The sequence below is a fragment of the Ursus arctos genome, unplaced genomic scaffold (genome assembly GCF_023065955.2).
Source record: "Ursus arctos isolate Adak ecotype North America unplaced genomic scaffold, UrsArc2.0 scaffold_1, whole genome shotgun sequence".
NCBI classification, from domain to species: Eukaryota; Metazoa; Chordata; class Mammalia; order Carnivora; family Ursidae; genus Ursus; species Ursus arctos.
Window position 1 is genome coordinate 108,347,341 of NW_026622763.1, and position 24,479 is coordinate 108,371,819.

General features: G+C 62.1%; 1 protein-coding gene across 1 annotated transcript in view; it reads left to right on the top strand.

Moving 5' to 3' along the window:
• Positions 1–6,325: 6,325 nt before the first annotated feature.
• CROCC2 (ciliary rootlet coiled-coil, rootletin family member 2) overlaps positions 6,326–24,479 on the top strand; it is a 63,210-nt gene continuing 45,056 nt past the window's right edge. Inside the window, 5 exon segments of the mRNA XM_044381615.3 lie at positions 6,326–6,534; positions 15,456–15,606; positions 16,600–16,766; positions 18,780–18,886; positions 20,254–20,419. Coding sequence (XP_044237550.3) covers positions 6,454–6,534; positions 15,456–15,606; positions 16,600–16,766; positions 18,780–18,886; positions 20,254–20,419 — 672 coding nt within the window. The 5' untranslated portion in view covers positions 6,326–6,453.

The window sequence follows — 24,479 nt, forward strand, 5'->3', positions numbered from 1 at the left end:
CCTCTGCTGGTCAGCTCACCCTCACTGGCTCCACCACTGCTCTCTGCTGACACGCGTCCCGTGTCCCTTCCTCCTCAGGGCCCCAAGCCCTAGGCCCCACGGCAGCTCTGTGTCTGCCCTTGGACTTGCCACAGGTCCCTCGCACCCGGTCTCCTGCAGGGGCAGGGCCGGGACAGAAGACGCAGGTGCCACCCTGGCTCGCTGGGCAGTGTCTGACCACAGAGGAGCCACGGAGTTCAGTGGCCTGCAGGTCACAGCACCCAGGACCACCACCCTGCAGGCCCGGGGGTGGGGCGGTGAGGGACCGGGAGGGCCTCCGGCGTCAGCATGGTGGGCAGCAGTGAAGGAGCTGCTGGTTGGCGGACGTGCCAACCGCCAACGCCTGTGTGTACGGCTTCCACGCCCCAAGAGAGCTGAGGGCAAGTGCGCAGCTCCTGCGCTTCTGGAGTTCCCGGATGTGCTGGAAGAGAGGGACCTGCACACAGCCCACCAAGTGGACCGTGGGGTCCAGCGGCAGACTCCGCGCTGCCTTGGCGTCACGGGATCGTCTGGCGGGACGGTACTGGGTGGGCGCCACTCGAAGCCGCGGGTGAGCCTCCTGTGGCTGCTGTGACAGAACGCCAGGCTCAGGGGACTTAGAGCAACACAAGCCTATTCTCTGCTGGTTCTGGGGCCGGAAGTCTCAGATCAGCGTGTGGCAGGGCCCTGCTCCCCGCAGCACCTCCGGCGAGGATCCTTCCTGCCTCCTCCAGGCCCGTCGGTGCCTGCGTCCCCCGGGTGGCCCCCAGGCGTGTCTGTGTCACATCCTCCACCTCTGTCTTGCAAGGACCCCTGGAGGACAGGCTTCCATGCACAGCCCCGGCCGACCTCACTCACAGTCCTCCGCTCCGGCTCACCTGGGGCCCGCTCTCTACCTTGTAACAGTCACAGCTTCCAGGGCCCAGGAAGTGGCTACGCTTCACACCCAGCGGGACGGCCTGTCAGAGCCTCTTCCAGGACGCTGCCACGTGGCTCCTGTGCTCACCAGCCCCGTCGGAGAGCGTGGGGCTGCGGCTCAGATGCCCAGCCCTCCTGTCTGGGCCGCGCTGGCAGCTCTGGGCCGGCCTCCAGACGCTAAAGCAGATGCTCCTGAGTGGCCAGGCGCGATGCCCTGAAAAGGGTCAGCGAGGTCTGAACCAGCCACTGATGCCTGCGGCGACCCCTCCCTCTGGGCCCGGTGGCAGGCCCTTCTCTCCAGGACCTCATGGCCTCACTCAGCCCGCGTGCTCAGAGCACCTGCCGAAGCCCTCGCGCTCAGGGGTACACACACCACGGTCGGACCTCAAGAGAAGACATCCAGGAGCTGCTCTGCTGAGACTCTGGGCAAGCCACTGGCCGGTCTGGCCTCAAAGCCCTCGGCAGAGAAATGAGGAAGCGGCACAAGATGGGCTCCCAAGACACGTCCACGCCCTGATAGTGGCCGACAGCCTCTTGGCCACCAGCTGCCCAGAAACCAGCAACGCTTTCCGCACGATGCCCCTCGTGGGCCAGCAAGTTCCCGTGTGGCGTCGCTGAAGGGGCTGCTGAGATGAGTGGTCTGGGTGTGCCCAGCACCAGAGGGTCCCTCCCACACGTGGCTTCTGTGGGCTTTAGGCCGGAACAGCAATGCTTGCCGAGCTGGACAAACCTGGTCCTGTCTCCCGGGGGCCCTGCAGTCCCATCGTCATGGGGTCCTGGTCACCATGGGCAGCCCTGTCACGGCCTGAGCCTGGTCTGTGGCCCGACAACATCCAGGACACACAGTCAAGGTGGGCAGGATCCGATACGTGTGTCTGACTGGCCTGGACGTGGCTGGGGGCGCTCATTTGTTGCTTCTGTGGAATAGTCAAGCCTAACAGGCCCCGTATGTGTGTCTGCCACGCCTGATCCTCCTTCTCCTTGCTCGCCCCAGGAAAGGTGGCAGCAGCAGCAGCGAAATGAGGTGCCGCCTGTGCTCCCAGTCCCGGGCTCTTCCCTGGAGCCCCGCTTCCCTCCCAGCTGCCTCCAGCCTGCGATCAGGGCTGTGGGCCTCGGCCTCCTCACCTGAGGGGTGGGTGGGGGATTTGAGGCAGAAGTCCTACAGGAAGCACAGAGGCTGGGAAGGAAGCTGGGGTGGGGTAGGGGGACAGGGTATAGCCTGGGTGGACCAGAGCAGCTGGGCGTGGGGAGAGCCATCGTGCTAGTGGGGTCGAGGCCTGGGCCCCAGGAAGGAGGCCTGTCCTCCAGCACTGGGGCTGCTGTGAAGTGGCCCCAGGGTGTGGACCCCGCAGCTGAGCTGGGCCCTCTGTGGCCCGCCCACCACATGGCTCCGTCGGGCACCAGGGTCCGTGGTCACTCAGGAAGGCTGCCCCAGGGGACATGAGGCAGGAGCTGGCAAATTAAAAATCCCTGTGGAAGGGAGAAACAAGTTCCTCGCAGTCGACGCCAGCCCGGGTCACCGGGCCAGGCCTGAGCGGCTGTCTGACCGGCTGACCAGCGCAGCGAATGGAGCACTTGGTTGCTGGAAGTTTCCGGCCGGAGGGGCAAGGAGCAGACAGACAGAGCAGGAAGGAGGGCTCAGCGAAGGCCGGGCCCCACGAGCTTCAACACAGGACCCTCACCTGGCCGGGGGGCCAGCCGGGCAGGAGTGACAATCCCAAAGTGGTGGGGGGCTGGCAGAGAAGGGAGCCAGGCCCCGGGAGGAAGGGTCCCCAGCCCCTGATGTGACCACAGCCAGCACCCCCGTCCAGGCTTCCCTCAGAGATTTCCCGCTTGGTGTGGTCAGAGCGAGGAGACAGCTCCGGCCCTCGGCTTCCCCTGCTCCCCGCACGGCCGAGTGCCGGTGGTGCGTGGGCTTGTGCTGCCCCTCCGTTGCTGGTGCTTTCTTGAAGGCATCTTCCACCGGGTCTCCGGACACGAGAGGCACAGAGCACAGTAGTTAAATCACTGCCCCTTGTCCCCCAGGTCCCAGGGGCTGCCCTCCCGACCCCCCGCCCAGCACTGCCCAGGGGCGCCGCGGGTCTGCTTCCCCACAGGCAGCCTCTCCCAGCCTCCCCAGCACGGGCCTCCCTCCCCTGGTCTGGGGAGGACACGGAGGCTGTGCCACCTGCCCAGGAGCCTGTGGTGGGGGGCTTGCTGCCCAGCCAGCTGCCTCCCCTCGCAGAGACTGGCTCTGGCATTAAGGCCGTCACCCGCTCCCACCTGTGCCGTTCCATCCGCGGGAGGTGAGAGGGCAGCCCCAGGGGTGATAGAGGGTGCTGAGGAGGCGCTGGGCGGGAAGCAGGCAGACCTTCTTACGGAAGGTGCACGTGCGGCTCGTCCGTCTGCTGCAGCTGCTGTCCAGGTGTTTGTGGACGCTCAGGATCCCCAAGGAGAAGCAAGTACGTGGCCGCCCAGCACGGTCACCCGGAAGGTGGCCACCCCAGCCAGCGGCAGAGGCAACAGGGAGCAGATAGGTAAGCCGTGAAGCTTTCTAAGGCGAGAAGGAGGCTGGGTGTGGCCACAGCCCAAGATGGGGACTGGCAGGGGCTGCGGGGGGAGGGGGGGCCTCTGAGGTCTCAGATCCAACCACTCCATTGCATGACCTCCACCTCTGTCCCCTGGTTGGCCAGTGGCCTGGGGCACTCACCCCGCGGGCAGCAGTCCGCAGTTCTGGGTGGTGCCCGAGCCCGAGGGTCCAGAAGAGGCCTATATTTTAATATAGCCACAGAGTGCGAGGCCTGCTTCCTGTCCAGCACCTGCAAGGGACACGCCCGACAGAGGCCACGAACCCGGGTCAGTTGAACCGTGGCTGCCGGCAAGAGCCACTCCTCTCCTGAGCAGTCGCACCCCACACCCCCAACGGACTGTCACCGAGGACAGCTGGCTCCTCGGGGGAGGCAGGTCCCCAGGGAAGAGTCACTGAAGAGCACAGACTGAGAGCCGGTCAGATCCTAGAGCCAGTTAGGGTGGGACGGAGGCCCTGAGGGCCTGGGACAGAGGCAGGCCGTTCCTCTTTGCGGTTGCCCTGCATGTGACCTGTCTTCAGAGGACATGTCAGGGCCACGTGTCCCATCCACGGCAGGCCCAGCCGCACCCGCCCCTGTCCTGTCAGGGCAAGTACAGGAGACGTGATGAAGGGCAGAAGTGGTGTGGCCTTCACACCAGGAAGCCCGTACTTTCGTGCAAGTTTTGAGGTCCCTTCCCCTCTCGGGGAGGGTCTGAATCAGGTGTGGCAAATTCTGGTGCCCCTGGGACCGGTGGTGGACAGAAAGAGGGGAGGTCATTCTCTTGCCCTGGGTCAGGACCAGCCATGGTCTTCCCTGAGCCCTGCCCATCCCACAGAGGGTAAGGACCTCTATCACACCCTCCATCCATTCCAGAACATTCCCCAAGGGCCATGCCCAGGCCCAGGGCTGCCCTGTCCTGAGGGCTTTCCTTCTTGTCCATTGATGGCCCAGGACCAGGAGCCACAAGCGTAGACACCAAGCAGTGAGGCCTTGGGGTCACGCACAGGGCCTGTGGAAGTCCCAAGGGGCTGGGCTTCTCCCTGGAGGAAAAGGTACAGGGGTGGGGGCGAAGGCTGGCCACGCTAGGCTTCTCTGCATGGCCTGAGGGCTTAAAGGGGAGAATAGGCCGAGGTGAACATGGGGGTGGGGGGGCGCGAGACATGGGCAGGATGTCCCACCCACGAACTCTCCTAGTTCCCTGAAAGTGACCAGAGATAATCACGCCAGCCCCCACAGCCCCCTCGCGCCCCACCGTGACACGAATGCCCCACATGAGTTCCCCAGGCAGGAACTCTCACCAGAGGCAGGCCACACCCTCTTGGCCCCCAGAGCCCACCTCGTTGGGGTCAGATGAGGCCCAGCCTCTGAGCAACAGGAAATGCTGCCCCCCTTTGCCTCCCTGAGGACACCTGCCGCACACCTCTCCCAAGCTCCTCGGGCTGTAGACAGCCTTGGGTGCTGGGCGGTGGGTCCCCTGGGCCCTGAATCTGGATCTCAGCTTCGTGCCTTCGGAAGCTGGAGTTCTTGCTAGTCCAGAGGGGCCTGGGGCAGGACTGGCTAGGCCCGCTCCACTGACCTGTCCAATGAGCCCCGTGCCAGCCCTGGATGCCCGGTGGGACCGTGTCCAGCCGGAGAGCCAGACCCGTCCCTGCATGGGCACTCGGGAGCTGTCCTCCTGGGGGGCGGCGGGCAGGGCCCTGAGGATGCCAGGACAGAGCACACGTGTTTCTCAGGGCAGCTCCCTTTGAGCACAGGTGACCCTGTCTAGACTCTCCACTTTGAGGAGACAGCCTGGCCCCTAGCAGTCCCTCAGCAGCACTCCCACTGAGCACCCCCCTCACCCCAGGTCCCCTCTGGCCTTGCCCTGGCAGGCTGCCTCCATCCTCCCGGGCTGCCTCAGAGGAGCCCAGGCTCTGGGAGTCTCGGGGACATCCCCAGAGTCCCCACACTGACCTCCTCTCATTCAAGGGGCAGTCATTCCCGGCTGCTGGGCCCAACTCCAGTGGCGGCCCCTGTTCAAGAAGGACTCTGCAGGGAGAGGTCAGCTTGGAATGAGGCATGTGGAGGAGACGCTCCAACTAGATGCCCGGTGCCAGATTCAGTCCAGAGGCCCCGGGAGGCCCAGGCTGAGAGGGACACAGGTCTATGCCTGTCCCTCACCTTGCCTTGCCCCTGGGCCTGGGTCCCACCACCCCAGTGGGTGAGCTCTGAGTGTCCCTCACGGTCCTTTACGTGGCTCTGGGAAGCTTTCAGTGACAGGAGTACGGCGAGTGTGGGACAAATCACCCATGGAGTAAATTACCCTGAGGGGGGCTCCAGAGGGAAGTGTCCAAGTGCAAGGTTAGGGTGACAGGCGTCTCCTTTGGTCCTTGGGCAGCTGGTTTCTCCTTCCCAGTGCTCAGTCTACCCATATGCTGGACGCCATCCCGCCACTGACCTCTAAGTTCTTTTCTAGATGTTAGAAAAGAAAGCCAGAGTGTATGATTCTCCCTCAGGGGGAAGCTGATGTGCGGCCCCCGGGCACACAGTCCTCCCAGGGAGAACGCCCCCTGGAAGGCTGGGAGCCCTTCCCCACAGGGTGCAGGGCGAGGGCTGGGGGACAGCCAACGGCACTCCTGGGTGTGGTCGCCCAGGTGGACAGCTTCACCCAGGGCGCTTCCAGGTCTCCAGGAAACCGCTTCCAGACAACAGCGTTCCTTAGTCCGCATGGCAACAGGGCCTACACGCCTGTTTCCAGGGAAACTCAATCCTCAGCGTCACGGTTGCCACAGCAACGCCTCTGGGCTTAGTTGGCCGCTTGGTCGCCAACCCAGAGGGGGCAACTGGGCGCCCTGACGGGGGAGCCAGGTGCCGCGCAGGTGTGGGGCTGGTGCACTGAAGCGGGTCCCGGCCCGGCCAGGGTTCCGGGAGGAGACTCACCGGGCAGCCAAGCCCTGGCTTTCTCCCGAGTCCCGCGCTCCCGTCCAAGATGAGTTCCGCCTCCAGTGAGCCTGGCGATGGGGATGCTGCGGCGGAGCAGTCCCCGCTGGGGCTGGACACCGTGATCCAGGTCAGTGGGCGCCCGCCCTCCGGCACCCTCCTGGGACTAGGCTCCGAGGGCACGTTGGGAGGGTGCACGGAGAGGCCACACCTCCCCAGCTCCAATGGGCACTGGGTGCTCACATGGTCAGCATGAGCACACGCATGCGTGCGTGCACGAGCGCGCACACACACAGTTGCGGCCTCAGCGCAGGAGAGGGGCCTGGGGAGAGACTGGACTGGGCACGGGGAGCCCTGAGCCCAGCGGCCAGCCTCCCCGTCCGTGCCCGCACGAGCTCAGGCTATCAGCCCACTTCTCCGAGCCTCAGGCTCACAGCCTGCCCACCGCGGGTGGGGAGGGACAGACGACCGTTCCCCACTGGGGTCCCACGTGCTGGGATCTCATTCGCTGCTTGCTTCGTGAAGGCAAGAGTGTGGGAGCCGCGATGGCTGGGTGGGCATGGCTCATCCCAGTGTCTCTTCGGTGACTTTCAGAACTTCTCCGAGCACTTAACAGCAACAACAGCAAAAGGGCTGGGAACTACCCCCATGCGCCTCTCTCCTTCACTCCCTACCTCCCAGAGTCAGTCCAGCGCCCAATGCCACCATCTCACCCCCTTAGGTGCCCACCACTGCCATCACTTGACTCTGGCCACCACGGCCAGGCAGTCCCCACCCTGAGTGACCCCTCGGGGATCCCAGCGAACCCTCGATGCCCCGGCTGACTCAGAGTTGTTTATTAACCCAGTTCTTAGACTCTCAGACTACGCTGTAGTAGTCAGCGCAGGTGGCCCTACATAAACAGCACAGGTGGCCAGAGAAGAGCACAGGTGGCCCTACATAAACAGCACAGGTGGCACCAGCTGTGGGCAATTGCCACGTGATTAAATAACATGGTGGAGCCACCTTCCACACGCGCAGGCACACACACACATACACATGTGCACGCACACACTGATGCCTACACAGGATACGACGTGATGGGACAGGATACTTGAATCAGATGATGCAACAAGACAAAACAAGGGCCCTTGACCAGCTCCCAAGGGGTGTCAATTCTCTGGATGGAGAGGACAGGTCGAGGGAAGGAAGGCTTGCATACTACAGTTTCAAGACACTTTCAGCCAGGCATCCTGTAGGGTCCTCCTGCCAGTCAGGACGATTCTATCATCCTCTCTGGATTCCAGGAAAATAGAGGCTTGAGGGTCAGAGCATGTTGCTATGGTTACCAGCGGTTGAGGAAGAGACACCGGCTGGGGCCACTGTCTGGCGGTGGGCATGGGTGCTTGGCAGACAAGGCTGCCCCCAAATCCCCAGTGCCTGTGGGAAACTGTCATCTGAAAGTCACAAGGAGTCCCAGCCCAGGTCTGCTCTGCCCACCTGGCCAACACCTGTTATTTGCATTGTGGTGATGGAGATCTGGGTGCCATCGCCCTGGGGGTGAGCAGGCAGGCAGGCGCCAAGAGATGCCCAGATAGGCCTGTCCAGACGGGGAGGCAGGGCCCAGGGCTCCTCCAGCCCCTTTGGCTGCAGACAGGGAAACTGAGGGACCTGGGCAAGGTGTGGCTTGCGGATGGGGGCCTCGTGTGGGACCAGGCCTGAACGTACTCCCCACGCCTGGGGAAGCCCTCCCTGCAGCCCCTGCCTGGCACCCTGGAGTGCCCGGCCCCTGGCCGCCCCCTCAGAGCTGGGTTCTCAGAGGGCCCGGACCCAGAGCAGACAGAGGCGGACACGGGGAGAGCCCCAGGCGGGGAGGCCAGTGCCAGAGGGCCCATGATTCCAGACTCAGTCCCCTTAAGAGCTACCGAAACGACTCTTTCTTTCAGGTGTAGATTCTGATTAGGGGTATTTTCCTCGGAATTTGTCCACAATATCTAAATTTTCAAATTTACTGACAAAAGTTGTTCCCGACACGTTCTCGCTGTTGTTTCGATGTCTGAGGGTCTGAAGCAGGTGGCCGCCGGCCCCTGGAGTTGAGGGCTGGAGACAGGACTTCCTGTGGCATGCGGGGCATCCGGGGCAGGCCGAGAGGAGTCGGTCGCCCTGAGCGATACCCTGTGTCTTTCTGACTTCGGCCATTGGTTGATCCTTTTTACGGGACTTCACCTTCCATCTCGTTAGTGTATAGATTTATCATTCCTTTGCTTTCCAGTTCTTTGGGTCTGTTGCTCACTAATTTTTTGAGATGTGTGCTTAGCTCATTAATTTGCAATCTTCTTTAAAAAAAAATTTTTTTTTAACGGGGCGCCTAGGTGGCTCAGTCGGTGGAGTGCCCGACTCTTGGTTTCAGCTCGGGTCATGATCTTGCGGTTGTGGGGTCGAGGCCGGCCGTGGGCTCCGTGCTCAGCGCACAGTCGGCCTCTTATTTTCTCTCCCTCTTCCTGTCTCACCTCCTCTGTCTCTCCCTCTGCACACGTGCATGCAGGGGCTCGCTCTCTCTCTCTCAAATAGATAAATAAAATCTTCTTAAGAAATGTTTTTTTAACTTCTTAAAAAATTATGGCAAAAAATATATATACACATAAAATTTACCATTTTAACCATGTTCACGTGTGCAGTTCAGTGGCATGGAGCACATTCAATTTGTGCAGCCATCATTACCATCACCTCCAGAACTTTCCCACCTTCTCAAACTGAAACTCTGTCCCCGTGAAACGCGGACTCCCCAGCCCCACGCGCCCACCTTCTGCTCTCTGCCTCTGTGAACGTGGCTACTCTCAGGACCTGAGAGGTGGAATCAGGCAATATTTCTCCCTCTGTGCTGATCCATTTCACTCAGTGCGATGTCCCCCTGGTTACCCACGTGCTAGCCACGGTCAGAATGTCCTTCCGTAGCAAGGCCGAATCACACTCCATTGTGTGGATGAATCACGTTGTGCTTCTCCGCTCATCTGTTCACGGACAGCTGGGTTGTTCCCACCTTTGGGCTGCCTGGACTACGCTGCTGCGAACATGGGTGTGCGAGTCTCTGTTTCAGTCCCTCCTTCTCTAGTTTTGGGGATACACCCAGAAGGGGGTTCTGGGGTGGTAACTATGTGAGGAGCCACCCTACTGTTTTCCACAGCAACTGTGTCATGTCCCACTTTTTCTTTTTTTAAGTATGCTTTTCTTTCTAAACAAGTTAGCTACATCCCATAAATTTTGATATAATAATTTTCATTATTCTCCAGTTCAAACTGTTTCCTAATTTCCATTGGGATGTTATCCATGGGTTATCTAGAGGTATAAATACCCTAATTTCCAAACATGTAGACATTTTCAAATTATTTTCTACACCTCATTTGACTATACTGTGCTCAGAGGTTTTGTTCGGAACATCTTAGAGTGGACAAGCCTATTAGCATCCAAGCGGGGACAGTAGGGAGGTAAGTAGACCTATGGACCTGCTCTCAGGGAAGGCTCCATGCTGGAAATAGACATTTGGAGTTGTTGGCAAGTGGGCAGCCGGGTGTGTACATGGCAAGAGGGGCTGGAGCACTCCCACACTTAACGATGGGAGAGGCAAGATCCTTCCAGCCAAGGAGACCAAGACGGGGGGCCAATGAGGAGGATACGTTTCAGGGAGGAGGTGGTGACCCACATGCTGCTAAGAGATCAAGGAAGATGGAGACCATGGACCACTGGGTTTAGCAGCCTGGAGGTCATGGGTGACCTTGACTGCAAGGGTACCTCATGGGGCATGTAGGAGCAACACTTTATTTTTTAAAGAGGGGCATAAATTAAAACAGTTTGTGTCAATAAGAATGGTCTGAAAGAGAGAGCAAGACCACTGACACATAAGCAGAAGGCGGGCTTGCTGGAGCGATGTGTTGGGTACATGACAGAAGGTGAGTGGGATGGACGGGATGGATGGGACGGGACCTGAGAGGGCCCACCCATGGGACAGGAGTTGGCATTGCTGGAGAGCATCATGGGGTGTGGCAAGCCCTCATGAGTCACCAGCCAAGGGCCAAGCCCTGTGCTATTTCCAAGCAAGCCAGGGACAAAGGCACTGCCCCATCTCCAAGTCTTCCATCTATTTGCCCTGCTGCAGCCAAGGTCACGTCAGAGCGGGTCAGATTAACCAGCTACGCTAATCAGAGGGGCCACATCCCCCTCCTCATTCAGAAACACCGCTCTCCCCGCCGCCACCCCCTGGTCCAAGGGGACTGCGGCTGCACACCCATCAAGGGGGCAGGCACTCAAGGCTTCCACAGGGTCCTTTCCTGCCTTGTTCCCCCCGCCCCCGTCCCTGCACCCTCCTCCGCCAGGCCCCATGCAGACTTTGAGAACCCACCCCACTGCTGTTGCTTCCACTCTTCCCTCCACTTGGACAGCTGACCTGTGCCCCTGCTAGCTGTTGGACTCTTGCTTACCCTTCCAGGTCCAACTGACCTGCCACGTCCTCTAGGAAGTCCGTGTGGGCCCTGTGAACACAGGGCAAACAAGATCAACAGGGCCCTTGCCCTTCCGCGCATTCCTTAATATAAATCATTTTGTAAGTTAGTGATTTATCCCTTAGGCTGTGTTTTCCATCATTCACCTGGTGACCTGTGCCAAGCATTGATCATGCTGGGAACTCAGAGATAAATGACAAGCTGTGCCCCTCACCCCCAAAGGCCTGTTCAACGCCTGGCCCGGACCCCATTTATTACGAGTTGAGGACCAAACTGCCACCCATAAGAAGCATGGCCCTGCTCCTGGGGTGACACCCAGGGCCCCAGGGGGCTCCACAAATGCACTGGCCAGTGCTCAGACACAGCAGTCAGAGGCCAGCTGTGACCCCAGACACAGAGAAGCTCTTTCTCCTAAGGAAGTGGAGCCTGGCAGGCAAGCACCCCGGCCAGGGCCCTCTCCGCAGCAGGCCAAGCCACAGAAAGATGGCAAGCAGACGTCCGGTCCCTGCCTTGGCTGCAGGCCCTGTCCGCAGATGTGTTCTCCCAGCTGTGCCCGCTCCTGGCAAAGGCCAAGCCCGCACCGAGGGATGCAGGCAGGCCCGGCTCTCTGTTCCTCTGCCATCTGCCTGGGCTCGGGGACGTGCCGCACCGGGGAGGACACCTGAGGCCAGTGTGGCTGCTGAGTCCCGATTTCCAGCCGCTGGGAGGGTGCTGGGACCCACTGCTTTTTGTGAGCACACGACCTTGGGTGGGCCTCCTCACCCATAAAGTGCACGGGAAACCTGCCCTTTCGGGTCACGACAGCGGGTGTGACAATGTTCGCTAGGAAATCCTCAGGGGTGAACGCCGGCCTCGTGTCCTTCACTTCTCCGGGGGCAGGTAAGCCGCGCACCCTTCCGAGCTTAGGAGCTGGGGCAGGCGCAGCCCCTGCAGACCCGCCGGCGGCCACACGGCGGCACTGTGGGAGCTCAGCCGCCCAGCCCCGCCGCTGGCCAGTCACCCGCCCAGGGGCCCAGGACAGCTCCTGAACGCTCACTCCCTCCCTCCGTCTGCCCTGCCCCGGGAGGCCGCAGCCTGTGGCCTGGTGGAGTCGGGACCGTCCACCGGACACTCTCCCAGGGTGGTGATTTTAATCCGAGGTTCTGCTGCCCCTCCCCACCTGCCACTGGGCTCATTGAACCCACCCTGGCGCACCCAAGGGTCTCCCTAAGTCGGGTGCGGGGAAACCTCGCCCTCTTCCATCCTGAAAATGCCAGGGTCCTCTTGTGGACTCATCCTCGCTCCCCCCGGGTAACGGGCTGTCTGTCCTGGTGCCCCTGGCAGCCTGGACATCCAGGGGGAGCTACTCAGGGACTTCTGAGGCTGCTCTCCAGCAACAGGAAGCAGTGAAATTGCTCTGCGTGATTTCCATTCCTGACCGACAAGCGGCCTCCTGTCCCAGACTCCACACCCCACCCTCCATAGAGCTGCAGCAACCCCCTTCCCATTTCACAGAGGACGACCTGGGGGCAGGAGACACACCTGGGGTCATGCGGTGCACTGGCTGTGGCAGGACAGGAACCCCAGCCCAATTCTCCTTAAGGGGAATCCTGCCCCGATTGGGGTGGGGTAGATAGGGGAGCCCATGTTTCTCCGTATGCAGGCTGTCCCCTCCACATAGCCACAATGGGGGGGGGACCGGGACCAGGGGGTGCTGCCCCCTTGGCCAGGATCTGTTTCCATGGGCCTTGCCACGCAGGGGCTGGGACCTTGCAGTGGCCTTTAGCGTAAGTTGGGCTGAGAAGGGCGCCGGGGGCAGGAGGAAGGGACAGGGCTGGGTTCAACTGAGTCTGAGGTCTTTGGGGAAACTGACGTCCGTCCCTCCGACTGGCTGAGAGTCCTGGGAGGAGGGGCAGCCTTCCAGAGGTCTCCCTGTGCACTGCCCTGACTAACAGACGCCCACCCCCCAGGGCCCGGCCACAGATGGCCAGCCGTGGAGGCCCCCGGCCCGCAGAAGAGGTGACCCGTCCGGACCTGCAGGGTCGCAGGTGGCAGCCGGGGTCTGGAGACAGGAAGGTCTCGGGGCTGAGCGGCTCGGAGTGCGCAGCTTCTCTGGGCCAGACGCAAGGCGGCCGGGAACAAGCAGCGAGCCCCGGGCTCCCGCCCAGAGGTCCGCGAGGCCCCGCGCCCGCCCCGGATAGAGACCTGGCCTCTCTCCCGGCCCCGCCCCACTCCCGGCTCTACCCCTTCCCCTCCCGGCCCCACCCCCTCGTGGCCCTCCCCCTCCCGGCCCCGCCCCCCCCTCCTGCCCCTGCCCCTCCCCCTCCTGGGCCTGACCCTTCCCCGCCTCAACACCCCACGGTCCCTCCCCGCCGCGCGCCCCCCGCCGCGCCCCCTTGGCTCCAGCTGGGCCGCGGCCCATCGCAGGCACCCGGCCACAGCTGGAACCCATTACGCCCCCAGCGCCTCTTGGGACGTCTCGGCTAATAAGTGACCCTCTGTAAATGTTAGGAATGAGTCAAGTTTAGGCCGCGCTGCTGCCTTCCCGTTAGCGGGTGGCGCCTCGGATGCCCGAGGGAGCGGGGCGGGCGGGGGAGGGCGAAGGGGCAGAGTCGTTCCTGGCCTCGGAGGGAGAGCTTCCTGCAGTTCATTGTTCCTACAGCGGGGCCGGGTGGGTCTCGCTACCCCGCTGAGCCTCAGTTTCCCTGCGTGCAAATACAGGGTTTAGGGCAGACAATGGCTGAGCCCCTTCTGCCGCCTTTCCTCACTGGAGGACAGGAGAGGCTGTTGATGGTCTTGGCACCCGTGCCTCGCTTGGCCCAGAAAGGGTAGCAGGCACATCCCCCCCTGCCCCCCGAGGCAGGCTGCTCACTTCCCACCCGGAGTAATACTGAAGGGGTCATGGTTGGGGGGGGATGTTGGGGGATGGCGCCTTCCCAAGGCCCCCTGCCGGCTCAAATTCAAACATCCCTGCGCAAAGTAAGGCTCCAGCCTGAAGAAGGGCTGGAGCCCAGGTGAACCAGGACTAGGGTTCTCACTGCAGGGGGAAGGCAGTGGAAGTCGGTCTGCCGTATTTGCTCAGTGACCATCCAGCCACTGGGCTGCTGCTGGGGATCCGAACGGGGCCTTACCAGGTGTCATGCAGGAGCCTAGGTCTCAGGGTGACTCTTGGCAGTCTGGTCCGGGTGGAACATGCCTCGTGTCCAGGGAGAGTTTGAGTGAGGCGTGTGTGCAGAAGATGGCAGGTTGGGATCTCGCGAAGGAAGAACAGAGAGAGTGCACCAGGGCAGAACAGGGGTGCACCCAGGAAGCCCTCCACCCCCGCCAGCCAGGGGCTGAGGGTCAGAGCCAGGTGCAGGGGTCTGAACCTGGAGAAGGACTTCAGGGAGAGCCGGGAGGCTATCGGAGGAGGGAGGGGACAGGCAGTAGGAGGCTGCTCAGTGGTCACTCATCGGGACCCTGGGCTGGGAGGGAAATCGGGGGCGTCACAGGGTGGGGGAGCAGGCTCTGAGGGACCACAGGGAGAGGGGTCCTGGGAAGCTGGAGGAGGGGTGAGTCTGAGCACATGGTGGTGAGTTTCGGAAGTCTGGGACTGGGTGGGGCGTGATAGGAAGACCCTGGTTTGCAGCCCTGGAAAGTCACTGGGAGCAGACATCTGTCTCCAGGATCCCCTGGGAAGCATCCGGGGATCTTGCCACAACAAGCCCTCTCACGTGCAGAGTGAAGCGCTGTTTCACAGGCCCCTGAACATCCTTCCTATGGCCAGTGCCACAGTTAGACCTCGGGGGCCAGAGGGCGACCCCCAGCCCTCCCCAGCTCTGCCCATCTCACGGTGCACAGAATCCCCAGGGCCAAAGCAGCGTGTCAGCTTAGAGCCCAAGACCTCCCAACACTAGTCTCTGGGTATCCAGGACCCTGGGATTTCCTGCCCACGTCCAGACCTACTGAGACCTCTCCCACGGCAGGTCAGCTGCTCTGGATGGTCCAGGAAGGAGGGCTGTCCTCACTGTCCTTCCATAGCCCCTCCCTTGGTTCCTGCCCTGCCCTCTCCCGGGGCCCACACGTGCCCTTCCTGGTGAACAGAGAAAAGCCCTGAGCCGCTGGCCATGTCCTAAAGGGAGGTGGGTGGGTGGGCCTAGATCCTTAAAAGTCATCAATCCCTCCCAGCAACTCCCCCTGTGGAAGGGGTGAGACTGCGTGCTGCAGGTGGGCAGGAGATCGGGTCCCATGACCCGGGCAAGGGCACATGCCTCCCAGTGCCCCTGGAGAGACCCACCGTGAACACTGAGCCCGGCAGATGTGGAGCAGGGCCGGAGGGCAGGACGCAGTGACCAGCTAGGGTAGGCGTTCTCCTGGTCCCCAGTGCTCAGAGCACCGCCAGGATAGGCAGGGTGCCATCCCACTCTACAGGTAGAGAAACCAAGGCATGTGCTTTGGGTGATAGCCTCAGGCAGTCCTCTCCAGGACACTTTACTGCCGGGGCGGGGGAGCCCTGTGGTAGCCCCCACTAATCCCAGTGGGCTCGTTGGGAGGGGAGTATTTGGCAGCTGTCCAGAAAGCTGCCAGCCCCAAGCGTGTCTGGATGGCTGTTTTTCAGAGGCTGGAGGACACCATCTTGAGTCCCACGGCCAGCAGAGAAGATCGGGCGCTGACAGTACGTGGGGAAGGCTGGCCGGCTTTGCCCACGCCTGTGCCTGCCCGAATCCGTGAGATCGTGGCTGGCAGCCTAGGGGACGAACCACACCAAGGTGACGAGCAGTGGCAGGGGTGACGATGGAGGTGGGGGTGGGCACCAGGGGAGCCACAGAGCCACCAGCTGGAGTCCAGCATCCAGGTGTCCCCTGCCCCCACAGTGTCCACCTCGGTGTTCCCAGCCCCACCTCAGCTGGCACCTCCTAGCCTGTCCTCTTGCAGTGAGATGGGGCATGAACCCCACCCTCCCACGGGGTCACCCACAGGGGTCACATGTCGAGACCTACAGCTTGCTTACCATGAGGCCACAAGGACTGTCCAGCGCTGCATTTCTGTTTGTGACACATTTGTGACTACCGGTTTTCATTTCGTCGTATGTGTGTTTCATGAGATGAGTGAAAATCCCGAAGGTCCACACCCAGGAAGCACAGACACTGAGCAGGCCCGCCCCGCCCCGCCCTCTGCTCACCCAGCCCGCAGGCCCCGTGGGGCAGAGCGCTTTGCAGCCGAGAAACTGGCCCCAGTTTGGTCCCTGCAGCGGGGCCACCCAACTGGTCAGGCAACTTGGCCCTAGCTGGTGTGTGGGTTCCGAGACCCCTTTCTATAGTAAGGGTCTGTCCAGCTCCTGAGGAAACCCGTTGCTCATGGGGTGTGTGTTAAGGAAGAAGAAAGCCCACCGTGTGGTTGAAAAAGTCACTCAGATGAGATCCGGTTACCCCGAATCAGCAGTTGTCACTGCTTACCAGAGGGCGGGGGTCCCCAGGGTCCAGGCCACTCCCACACCCTCCACTCTAATTGGTTTGGGGCTGTGTCGGGGTTAAAGGTGTGGATGAGAGGTAGGACGTCGGTGGCCCGCCGTCCGACAGGAGAGGGAGGAAGGCCTGGCGCGTGAGGTCCACACACCCCACACCAGGGTGCCCCAGGTCAGAACTGGAAGAGCAGGGCAGACCGGCAGTGGGAGCCCAGTGACCGGCCCAGAGGCCCACCGTGGGGACAGCGTGCGGTGGCTGAGGAGGTGGAGAGGCCCTGGTCTGGCCACCTGGGCTGAGCCTGGCACCACCCCCCAGGGGCGCAGGAGCCGCTGGCCGCCTCGGGCCGCGTGCAGGAGGAGAACGAGCTCCTGCGGGAGGAGCTGTCCAGGCTGCAGAACCTGCTGGCCCAGGCAGGCTCGGAGCAGGACGAGCTGGCCAGCCGGTACCACACGCTCAGCGAGCGGGTAAGCACGTGCCCCGGGAGCGTGGCCAGGCGAAGGCGGCGGCAGCCTGGCCTGCGGCGAGGTGGTCACCTGTTGGGACTGGTGGTCCAACCTCTGGGTCCATTGTCGAGTCTTAGGACATAGAATGACAGATGATGTCAGCCACGGCACATCGAAACCGCAAGCCACGGTTGGGAAAATGGGCTGGAGAGGGCAGGGTGAGAATAGGACGGGTGTCCAGACCCTCTCCCCACCTCTTCCAAAGTCCCCCCAGGTCTCCCAGCCCATGTGTCCTGGCTGCCTGGGGGCTTTGGGGGGCAGCCTGGTCAGTCCTGAGCCCTCAGCCCCAGCACTTCACTTTTGGGGTCTGCTAGGAATTGGCCCCAACCCTCAGACAGAGGTCGTAGAGAATTGGCTCCAACCCCCCCACCTTTCCCTGAGAGCCGAGGCCAGTGCAGACCTCAGAGGACAGCTGTGACCCCTGGGTCCTCGGTCCTCGGTCCCCAGGGGCACCCACAATGCCTTCAGCCACAGCAAGAGGCCCTGTGGTTATAAAGTGTGGGGTTGGGGGTGCCTCCTGTCGTACAGGTGGGGAAACCATGGCAGAAAGCTGAGGAAACTTGCCAGGCCAGAGCCTCTTTGCAGGGTCTGCTGCCCCGAGCTCGATGGCTCCTGAGGCGGGACTGGGCCGGGGATGCCCAGCTCCCAGTGTGGGGTGCTCAGAGCCCCTGCTGCATCTGGCCCACCCCACCACGGCTGTCTTCAGAGTCCTCCTTGCACTACGTGGCAGGGTAGATGACCCCACTTTCCGGAAGAGAAAACTGAGATTCAGAGCAGCCAGACTTGCCCAGGGCTGTGCTGCCAGTGTTGGAGCCAAGACTGAACCAGGGGCTGGCCCTTTCCCCAGCGTGACCAGGGACCCGTGCCAGCTGCCCAACGGCCCCAGGATACGCGGGGCTTCCAGGAATCAGCGGCATCACCAGCCCCCACACTAAACACCAGCTCTCACTGCTGCTCCCGCCCCTAGGGAGCCCCTCAGGGCAGGACCACGAAGGGCAAAGGGCGTCCTCATCCCCATCAGGGCCAGGAGGACGTCAGCGAGCTTGCCTGCCCTCCAGGGCTGTCTGTGGCCTGGGCCCAGTCGTGGGGGTGGGGGACCTTCCTAGCACAGGGTGGGGAGATGTTGGGAACCGGCGGTAGAAATAGAAGCCAGAAATCCCGCGGACAGATGAGGAAGCCTCATGAGTCAGAGCTGAACTCCCAGACCCCGCAGTTCAGCGCACATGTCCAGCTCCCGCGGGCGTCTCAGCACTCCCGCCTTGTGCAGGCGCCAGAAGGGACCAGGCCTCCCCCATGTTACCCCAGAGCAGATGGGCAGGGCAGGGCGGGGGTCAGGGTGGCCAGTGTGACTGCTTTGTGGACACCCAGCCCCTGCCCTGGCCTCCTGGCTCTCCTGATCTCCCCGTGTCTCAGCCCCCCACCAACCTGTCTGCTGGGCTTGAGTTCCCCTCCCCAGACACCCCAAGCGTGCTCTGGGTCGGCACAGTGAGGGGCAGCCCCTAGCACTTCCTGTCCTCTTGGAGCTCCAGGTCCCCATCTGCTCAGGCTCCAGCAGGGAGCCAGGAAGGACGCAGGCTCTGGGGCTGACCTGGTCCAGCTCGGATGACCCCCTCCCCACCAGGCCCGCTGGGGGCTAAAGCCCACTCATGGTGGCCTTGGCTTTCTGCCCACCTGCTGGAGGAGGCACTGGGAACACAGACCCCAGCACTGGGCGGGGGCAGGGGGGCAGCGGGCCCCACACTTTCTCTCTCTCAGCAGGGGTGACCGCAGGCCTGCCCCAGAGACCCCCTCCCCAGCCAGCCACAGGCACTTGGCACAGGGTCGGGGTGTGAAAGCCTGCCCCCTGCCCCAGCACGCGGGGGGAGGGGGCTGAACCTCAGCAGAGCCCTGCTGGCAGCCCGGGGGAGCCCTCCCTCCCCGCCGCTGCCTGGTGGGCTCGAGAGCCGTGGGCTCGTGGGCTGCTGTTCCCCGCAGCTGCAGGCCCGTCTGGAGACCACCGAGGCCCGGCTGCGGAGGTCGGAGCTGGAGCACAGCGTGGACCTGGAGGAGGCCCTGGGCCGTTTAGAGGCCGCTGAGCAGAGGCGAGTCCGGATGGATGCGGCGGTCAGGGCTACCGGCAGTCACCCTCAGAGGCAGGAGACCCCACTGTGCCTTAGGGCTATTGGCCAGTCTCTTCCCAAAGCGACTCCAAGTCAGATTTGCCTGGACGCGTTGGCCACAGGCTTCAGAGGCAGGGGAAGGAGTGCGCAGAGGTGGGGGGGGGGACCAACTGGCTGTGGGCCTCAGGTGTGGGGTGCAGGTCTCACAGGTCTGGGGGTCTCACTGGCCCTGCACTCCCAAGCCTGCCACCTCCAGGCCCCCGGCGCCCACCAAGGCTGGTGTTCTGGTGAGCACAGCAGGCAGGCCCCCTGAGCTGACAGGGGCCCTCGTCAGCACAGCCAGTCCTGGGGTATCCATGGGTGCTCCCCCAGCCGCACCCTTCTTCACGCTCCGGCCCTGACTCCCAGGCCCCTTGGGCTTCAGGCCACTCTGATTTCATGGTCAGAGGCTCCTCTTTTCTCCATCGGCCAGTATGTGTCGTGGCCTAGCCTCCCCAGTGGTCACCCCAGCTCTCCAGAAGTAGCCCCGGAACCCCCAAACTCCAGGACACCGTCCCTGGAAGGGAAAGGCATGTGTCCACACTGCAGGGAAGACAGCCAGGCGGCGTTGAGCCCCTGACCTCGGCTGCATCTCCAGACCTGGGGGGGTTAGGACAGTTGCGGAGTACTTCCCGTTAATTGCTTCATCCTCGGGGACTCTGGAAACACAAGGAGAGTGCTGAGAAGCATATTGAAAACCAGTTTTCAGAAACAGTGGGGGCGGGGGTGAGGGTCACAACCCAAGAGGAGGTGATGCCCAGGTTGCAAAGAGGAGCAGAGAAGGTCCCTTTTGCAGCCTTGCAGCCTGGCTGGGAGGACTGGCTCTCGGAGGGCTGCTCCACCCAACACGGCCGGTTTCAGTGGAGAAAGGACCCCACGCCACAGGGGGGCTGCCCCCTTCACAGGGCGTGCATGACTCCCTCTCTCCACTGCCCTGCCCTTCCTCCAGGCCCAGTCCCCTCAGCTGCCAGCACCACCCCTCCTGTGTGTCTCAGGGCTCACTTCTGCACCTGGGATGGAGCCAGGCACACTGGTGGGGCACAGGGGGACACTCAGCATGGGAGGAGGAGGGAGAACAGGCGTCTCAGAGACGGAGGAGGGTGCCAGGGGGGCACCCAGATACTGGCTCCCGTTTGAAGAGCCGTGGGGACCCATGGCAGGTGGTCACTGCCGCTAGGGGTGGCTTGGGGACCTTCACACCCGAGCTGGGTTGGCCGGGCCCAGGAAGCATAGGGCTTGGCTCTCAGGGAGCCTTTCAAAGGAGAAGCCACCTGCCCATGGTCAGGCGGCTGCCATTTCTACCCATCCAGGAGCACCGGCCTCTCCCAGGTGAATGCCCTTCTGCGGGGACAGCTGGAGCACATGAAGAAGGCCAACGACAGGCTGGCCGAGGAGTTGGCCAGGACAACGCACGGCGTGCTCCGTCTTCAGAGCAAGCTGGAGCTGAGGGAGACGCAGCACTGGACTGAGAGACAGGTGCTTTCCCACTTGTGCCTGTCGGCTGAGGACCCCTGTTCCAGCGCTGGCAGCTGGTGGCAGGGGCAGGCCATGGGGACCGGGAGCGGGTGAACGGGCTCTAGCCATGCTTCCTCCTGGAGGACAAGGCCACTGCCCTCCTGCCATACCATGTTCCCCATCCAGCTAGGCCACAGCAGTCTACAGAGTGGGGGCACCAGGGTAGGGAGGACCTCCCTTGAGAACAGGCAGGCAGGACCCCAAGATCAGACTTGGAAAGTAGAATGAGACCACAGGGCCAAGTCCTGGTTCTGGCACGGCCTGCCCCGTTCTTGAGAGAGAAGGAGGTCTCCGTAGGCCTAAATCCGGCTCGGGCTGCGGGGGTCGGGGGCACGCAAAGGAGCCTGGGGCCACACCGTTGCTCCCAGGCCCTGGCCGTTGCCAGCAGAGCCCTCCTGCGGCCTTGCCTGGTTAGCCTTTGAAACCCTAAGCCCTTCAGGGGCTCAGGGTACAGTGCCCCAGGCTGCGGCCTCGGGAGCTGGTCACTAATGGCAAGCCCCCCCCCCCCCCCGGCGTGAGCAGGGGAAGATACTCGGGACAGATGATGCCCTGCTGCCTTTCCTGGTCCAGGTCTTCCCACGGCTAGGCTTGCGGCCACAAAGTGAAAAGAGGCACTCACTCCTCTGCTCTGCTCTGTCCTTGGACACAGGCCCCTGAAAGGGGCACGGCCTGGGGCAGGGCAGGCCTCTCCAGCTGTGGCCGTCCCTAGAGGGGGGCAGGTGTCCCCACGGCCTTCCCCCTGTCCTCTGCAGGTGCCTCTGGCACGATTTCTCCCAGACCCCGCCTGGAAGGTGGCCGCTTCCAGGTGAAAGCAGAGGCCAAGGGCGTCCAGTGTGCCCGGGCCTCAGGCTGACCCCACACAGACGACTCTCAGACGAGCCCACCTCAGAGGGCCATCCTGCACTGCCCACCCAGCATCAGGCGGAAAGGACAGCCGGCTGGGCCCCCGCAGGCCCGGGACACGGCTGCCATGTGGGAGGGCTTGGCCCCTGTGCCCAGCCGTCCGTGGTTGTTGTTCCGTGGGAGGCTGGGCGGGCCCTCCTGCTGCGTGGAAGGGGAGGGGCAACAGAGAGAGGGTGCTGTCTTGACAGGGGTCACTGAGAGGCCATGTCCGTCACTTCGGGGTAGCAGCTGACAGCAGGGCCCCGAGTGAGGCAGGGGGCCAGTTAGACGCAGCCCCACGTCCCTGCTTCTGCCTCTTCCGACGGCCGGGCTCGGGACTGCCGAGCGGAAACGAACAGGTCTCTAGTTCGGCTTGGATTGGCTTGTCAAGGGTCTTCGTCTCCCCCTCGGCCTTGAAAGGAAGCCTCGCTGGTCGTCAGGTGTTCTCTCTCAATACTTTAAAGATCCTTTCTTTGTCCTCTGGCTCCGCCATCGCCGTCACTCACTGCCGAAAGTGGGCGTCCAGGGCCTTTGATGCTGGCCTCCTCGCAAAGGTAACCTGTCCTCCCACCTGGCAGCTTTAAGATCCCGGCCTTGCCTGTTCCGTGGTTTTCCTAGGACGGGTCTCTGTGCAGATTTCTTTCTGTTTATTGTGCTTTGGATGCATCATGATGCTGTGTCTTGTTACTTCTGGAAAGTAGCCCTCACGTCTCCGAGCGTTGCCTGCGCTCATCCTTGCTCCTCCTGACTCCAAACAGACCAGCGGCGCTCACAACCCCCCGACCCCCTCAGGCTTCTGAACCTGCGTGTCTTCCTTTTGTCGTCCTGGTTCGTAGTCTAGACAACTTCCTCAAATACCCCTCCCTGGTCAGCCAGTCTGTCTCTGGTGCCCAAGCTCTGTTAAGTGTGCCTGCTTTGCTTAAATTCCAAATGTTGTATTTTTCATCCGGAAGAATTCCAGTTGATTCTTTTCCATACACCTGACTCTGAGCTCACCGGTTCAGCCTCTGGTTTACTTGCTGACGCATACTGAAACCGGGTGCGTTGTCCGGGGTGTCTCACGTTCTGACATCTCCAGTCCTTTAAGGTCTGGTTCTGTTGCTTCTGCTGGCTCTCAATCATACTGCTCTGTTTCCTTGTGTCTTTACCGATTTTTCTGTTTTAATTTTAAACCAAGAGCTGGTTATTTTTCTTGGAACTTTGTGAAAGTTCTTTGGAACCTGGAATGGATGTGGTCTCTTCTAGAGAGGATTTTTGTTTGCTTCTGACAGGTGCGTAGGGGCTCTGACAGTGAAGCAAATTTTCATCCTGAGTCTTTTTTAAGCCACCAGGTTATATGACTTCAGACTGAAAACTGCATATAGACCGACTTGTGGCCCCATGTCCGCAGGGAAGATACTTTCCCTTCCCGTCTTACCATCAGGCTTGCTGTCACAGAACCACAGACCGAGGCTTACGTGACGCTCACAGTTCTAGAGGCAGGAAGTCCAAGATCAAGGGGAGAGACCATTCCGAGTGTGGCCAGGGCCTCTTCCTGGGACCTGGACAGCTCCTTGTCACTATACCCACGCACGCACGCACACGGAGGAGGGGCAAGGGAGCTCTCAGGAGCCCCTTTTATGAGGCCGCTAACTCTATCACGAGGGTGGAGCCTGAAGGCCCCACTTCCACATCCCTTCCCACAGGGGACTGGGTTTCAACATTCAAATTTTAGGGGACACGGACATTCCATCCCGGTTCCTCCCGGCATTGCCCTGCAGGCAGGCAGTGCATGTGCACGCGTGCGTACGTGGGTGCGTGTGTGTTCTGGTCAGTCACGGCCGACGCCCCTTACTTAGCAGCTTTGAGATCTCACTGGTGAGTGTGGGCAGATTCCCCCTTTGGATGGGCTCCAGGTTTTTCTCTCTGTCCCCTGAGCCCCTGTGGTCAAGGAAACAGGTTCAAGTTGCTGAGTTTGGCAAGAGGTTGCCTGTGTCCCTCTTGAGTTCCTGACCTCGCCAGATCCTGGCCTGAGTGTTCCTTCCCACGTTGGCCAGCCCAGGCCTGCCTTCCGGAAGCTTCAAGGTCTGGAATGTAACGTAGTTCATCGTAGTTATTAGGCCAGGCCAGGCCCGGCACCCACTCCTCCGTGTTACCAGGAGGCAGGTCCAAGCCCTGCTCCTTGATGATCACGATGGGGGTTGGGGGGAGCAGTGCAAGTAGACAGATAACTCTGGTCCCAGGCGTGCAGGGGCATGCCGCGGAGTGTTACAGGGCTCAATGAGGGGACCTCAGATATGGGATCAGACAGGGGCATCAGCAAAGGCTTCATGAAGGAGGGAGGGTGTGTGGGCCTCGAGAGCCGGCGGAAGCAAAGGCACTCTGTCTGAGAGGCGCTCCTAACAGGCAGGGAGGGCAGAGGGAACATGGGGCAGCGCTGGGCACACGGTGAGCCCTCTGGGGTTGCGGGAGCTCAGCACTCAGGACACAGCCAAGTGCAGGGACTGGGAAGGTGGTATGGAGACCCAGGACCCCTGGGCTTCAGCTCAGTTCCCTGAAAGGCTGGCATTGCTGGCCACACACGGCTCGACCCGTTACTGCCCCCAACTCTGTCCCCGGTCCCTCCCCCACAGTCCTGCAGTGGCCTCCCGCTCCGCCATTAACACCTGACTTCACTCCGCCCAGTCTCAGCGGGCGGCTTCCCCCCCCCCCCCGTTTCTGTGGCCCTGGCACCTTCAAGGACTGAGCCCTACACCTGGCCGTGTTAGGGGTTCCCCTAGAGTAAGAGCTGTTCTCCTGGTGCGGGGGAGGAAGGGAAGCCTGCCCTCTACGCTGGCGGGGGTGGGAGGCGCATTGCTGAGGGCTGCGGAAGTGCTTCCCACCCCAGCAGGGAGACCAGGCTGGGGGAGTCCTGGTTCTGGGCAGGATCTGGATATGGTCACCTCCCCAAGTCCTCTGGGTGAGGGAGTGAGCACTGCCCCCCAGGAAGCAGGCGATTGGTGTTATTTGGGAAGATAAGCCCATGGGAAAGGGGCTGCAGGACCATAGGTGATGCCGAGTCTGCTCCCTGCCATGGGCGCCAACCCAGCTTGGCATCTGGAGGAGGGGGTGTGTGGAGAGGGTGAGTGGGGTGGCAGGGCTCCTCTCACCTCCCACGCCT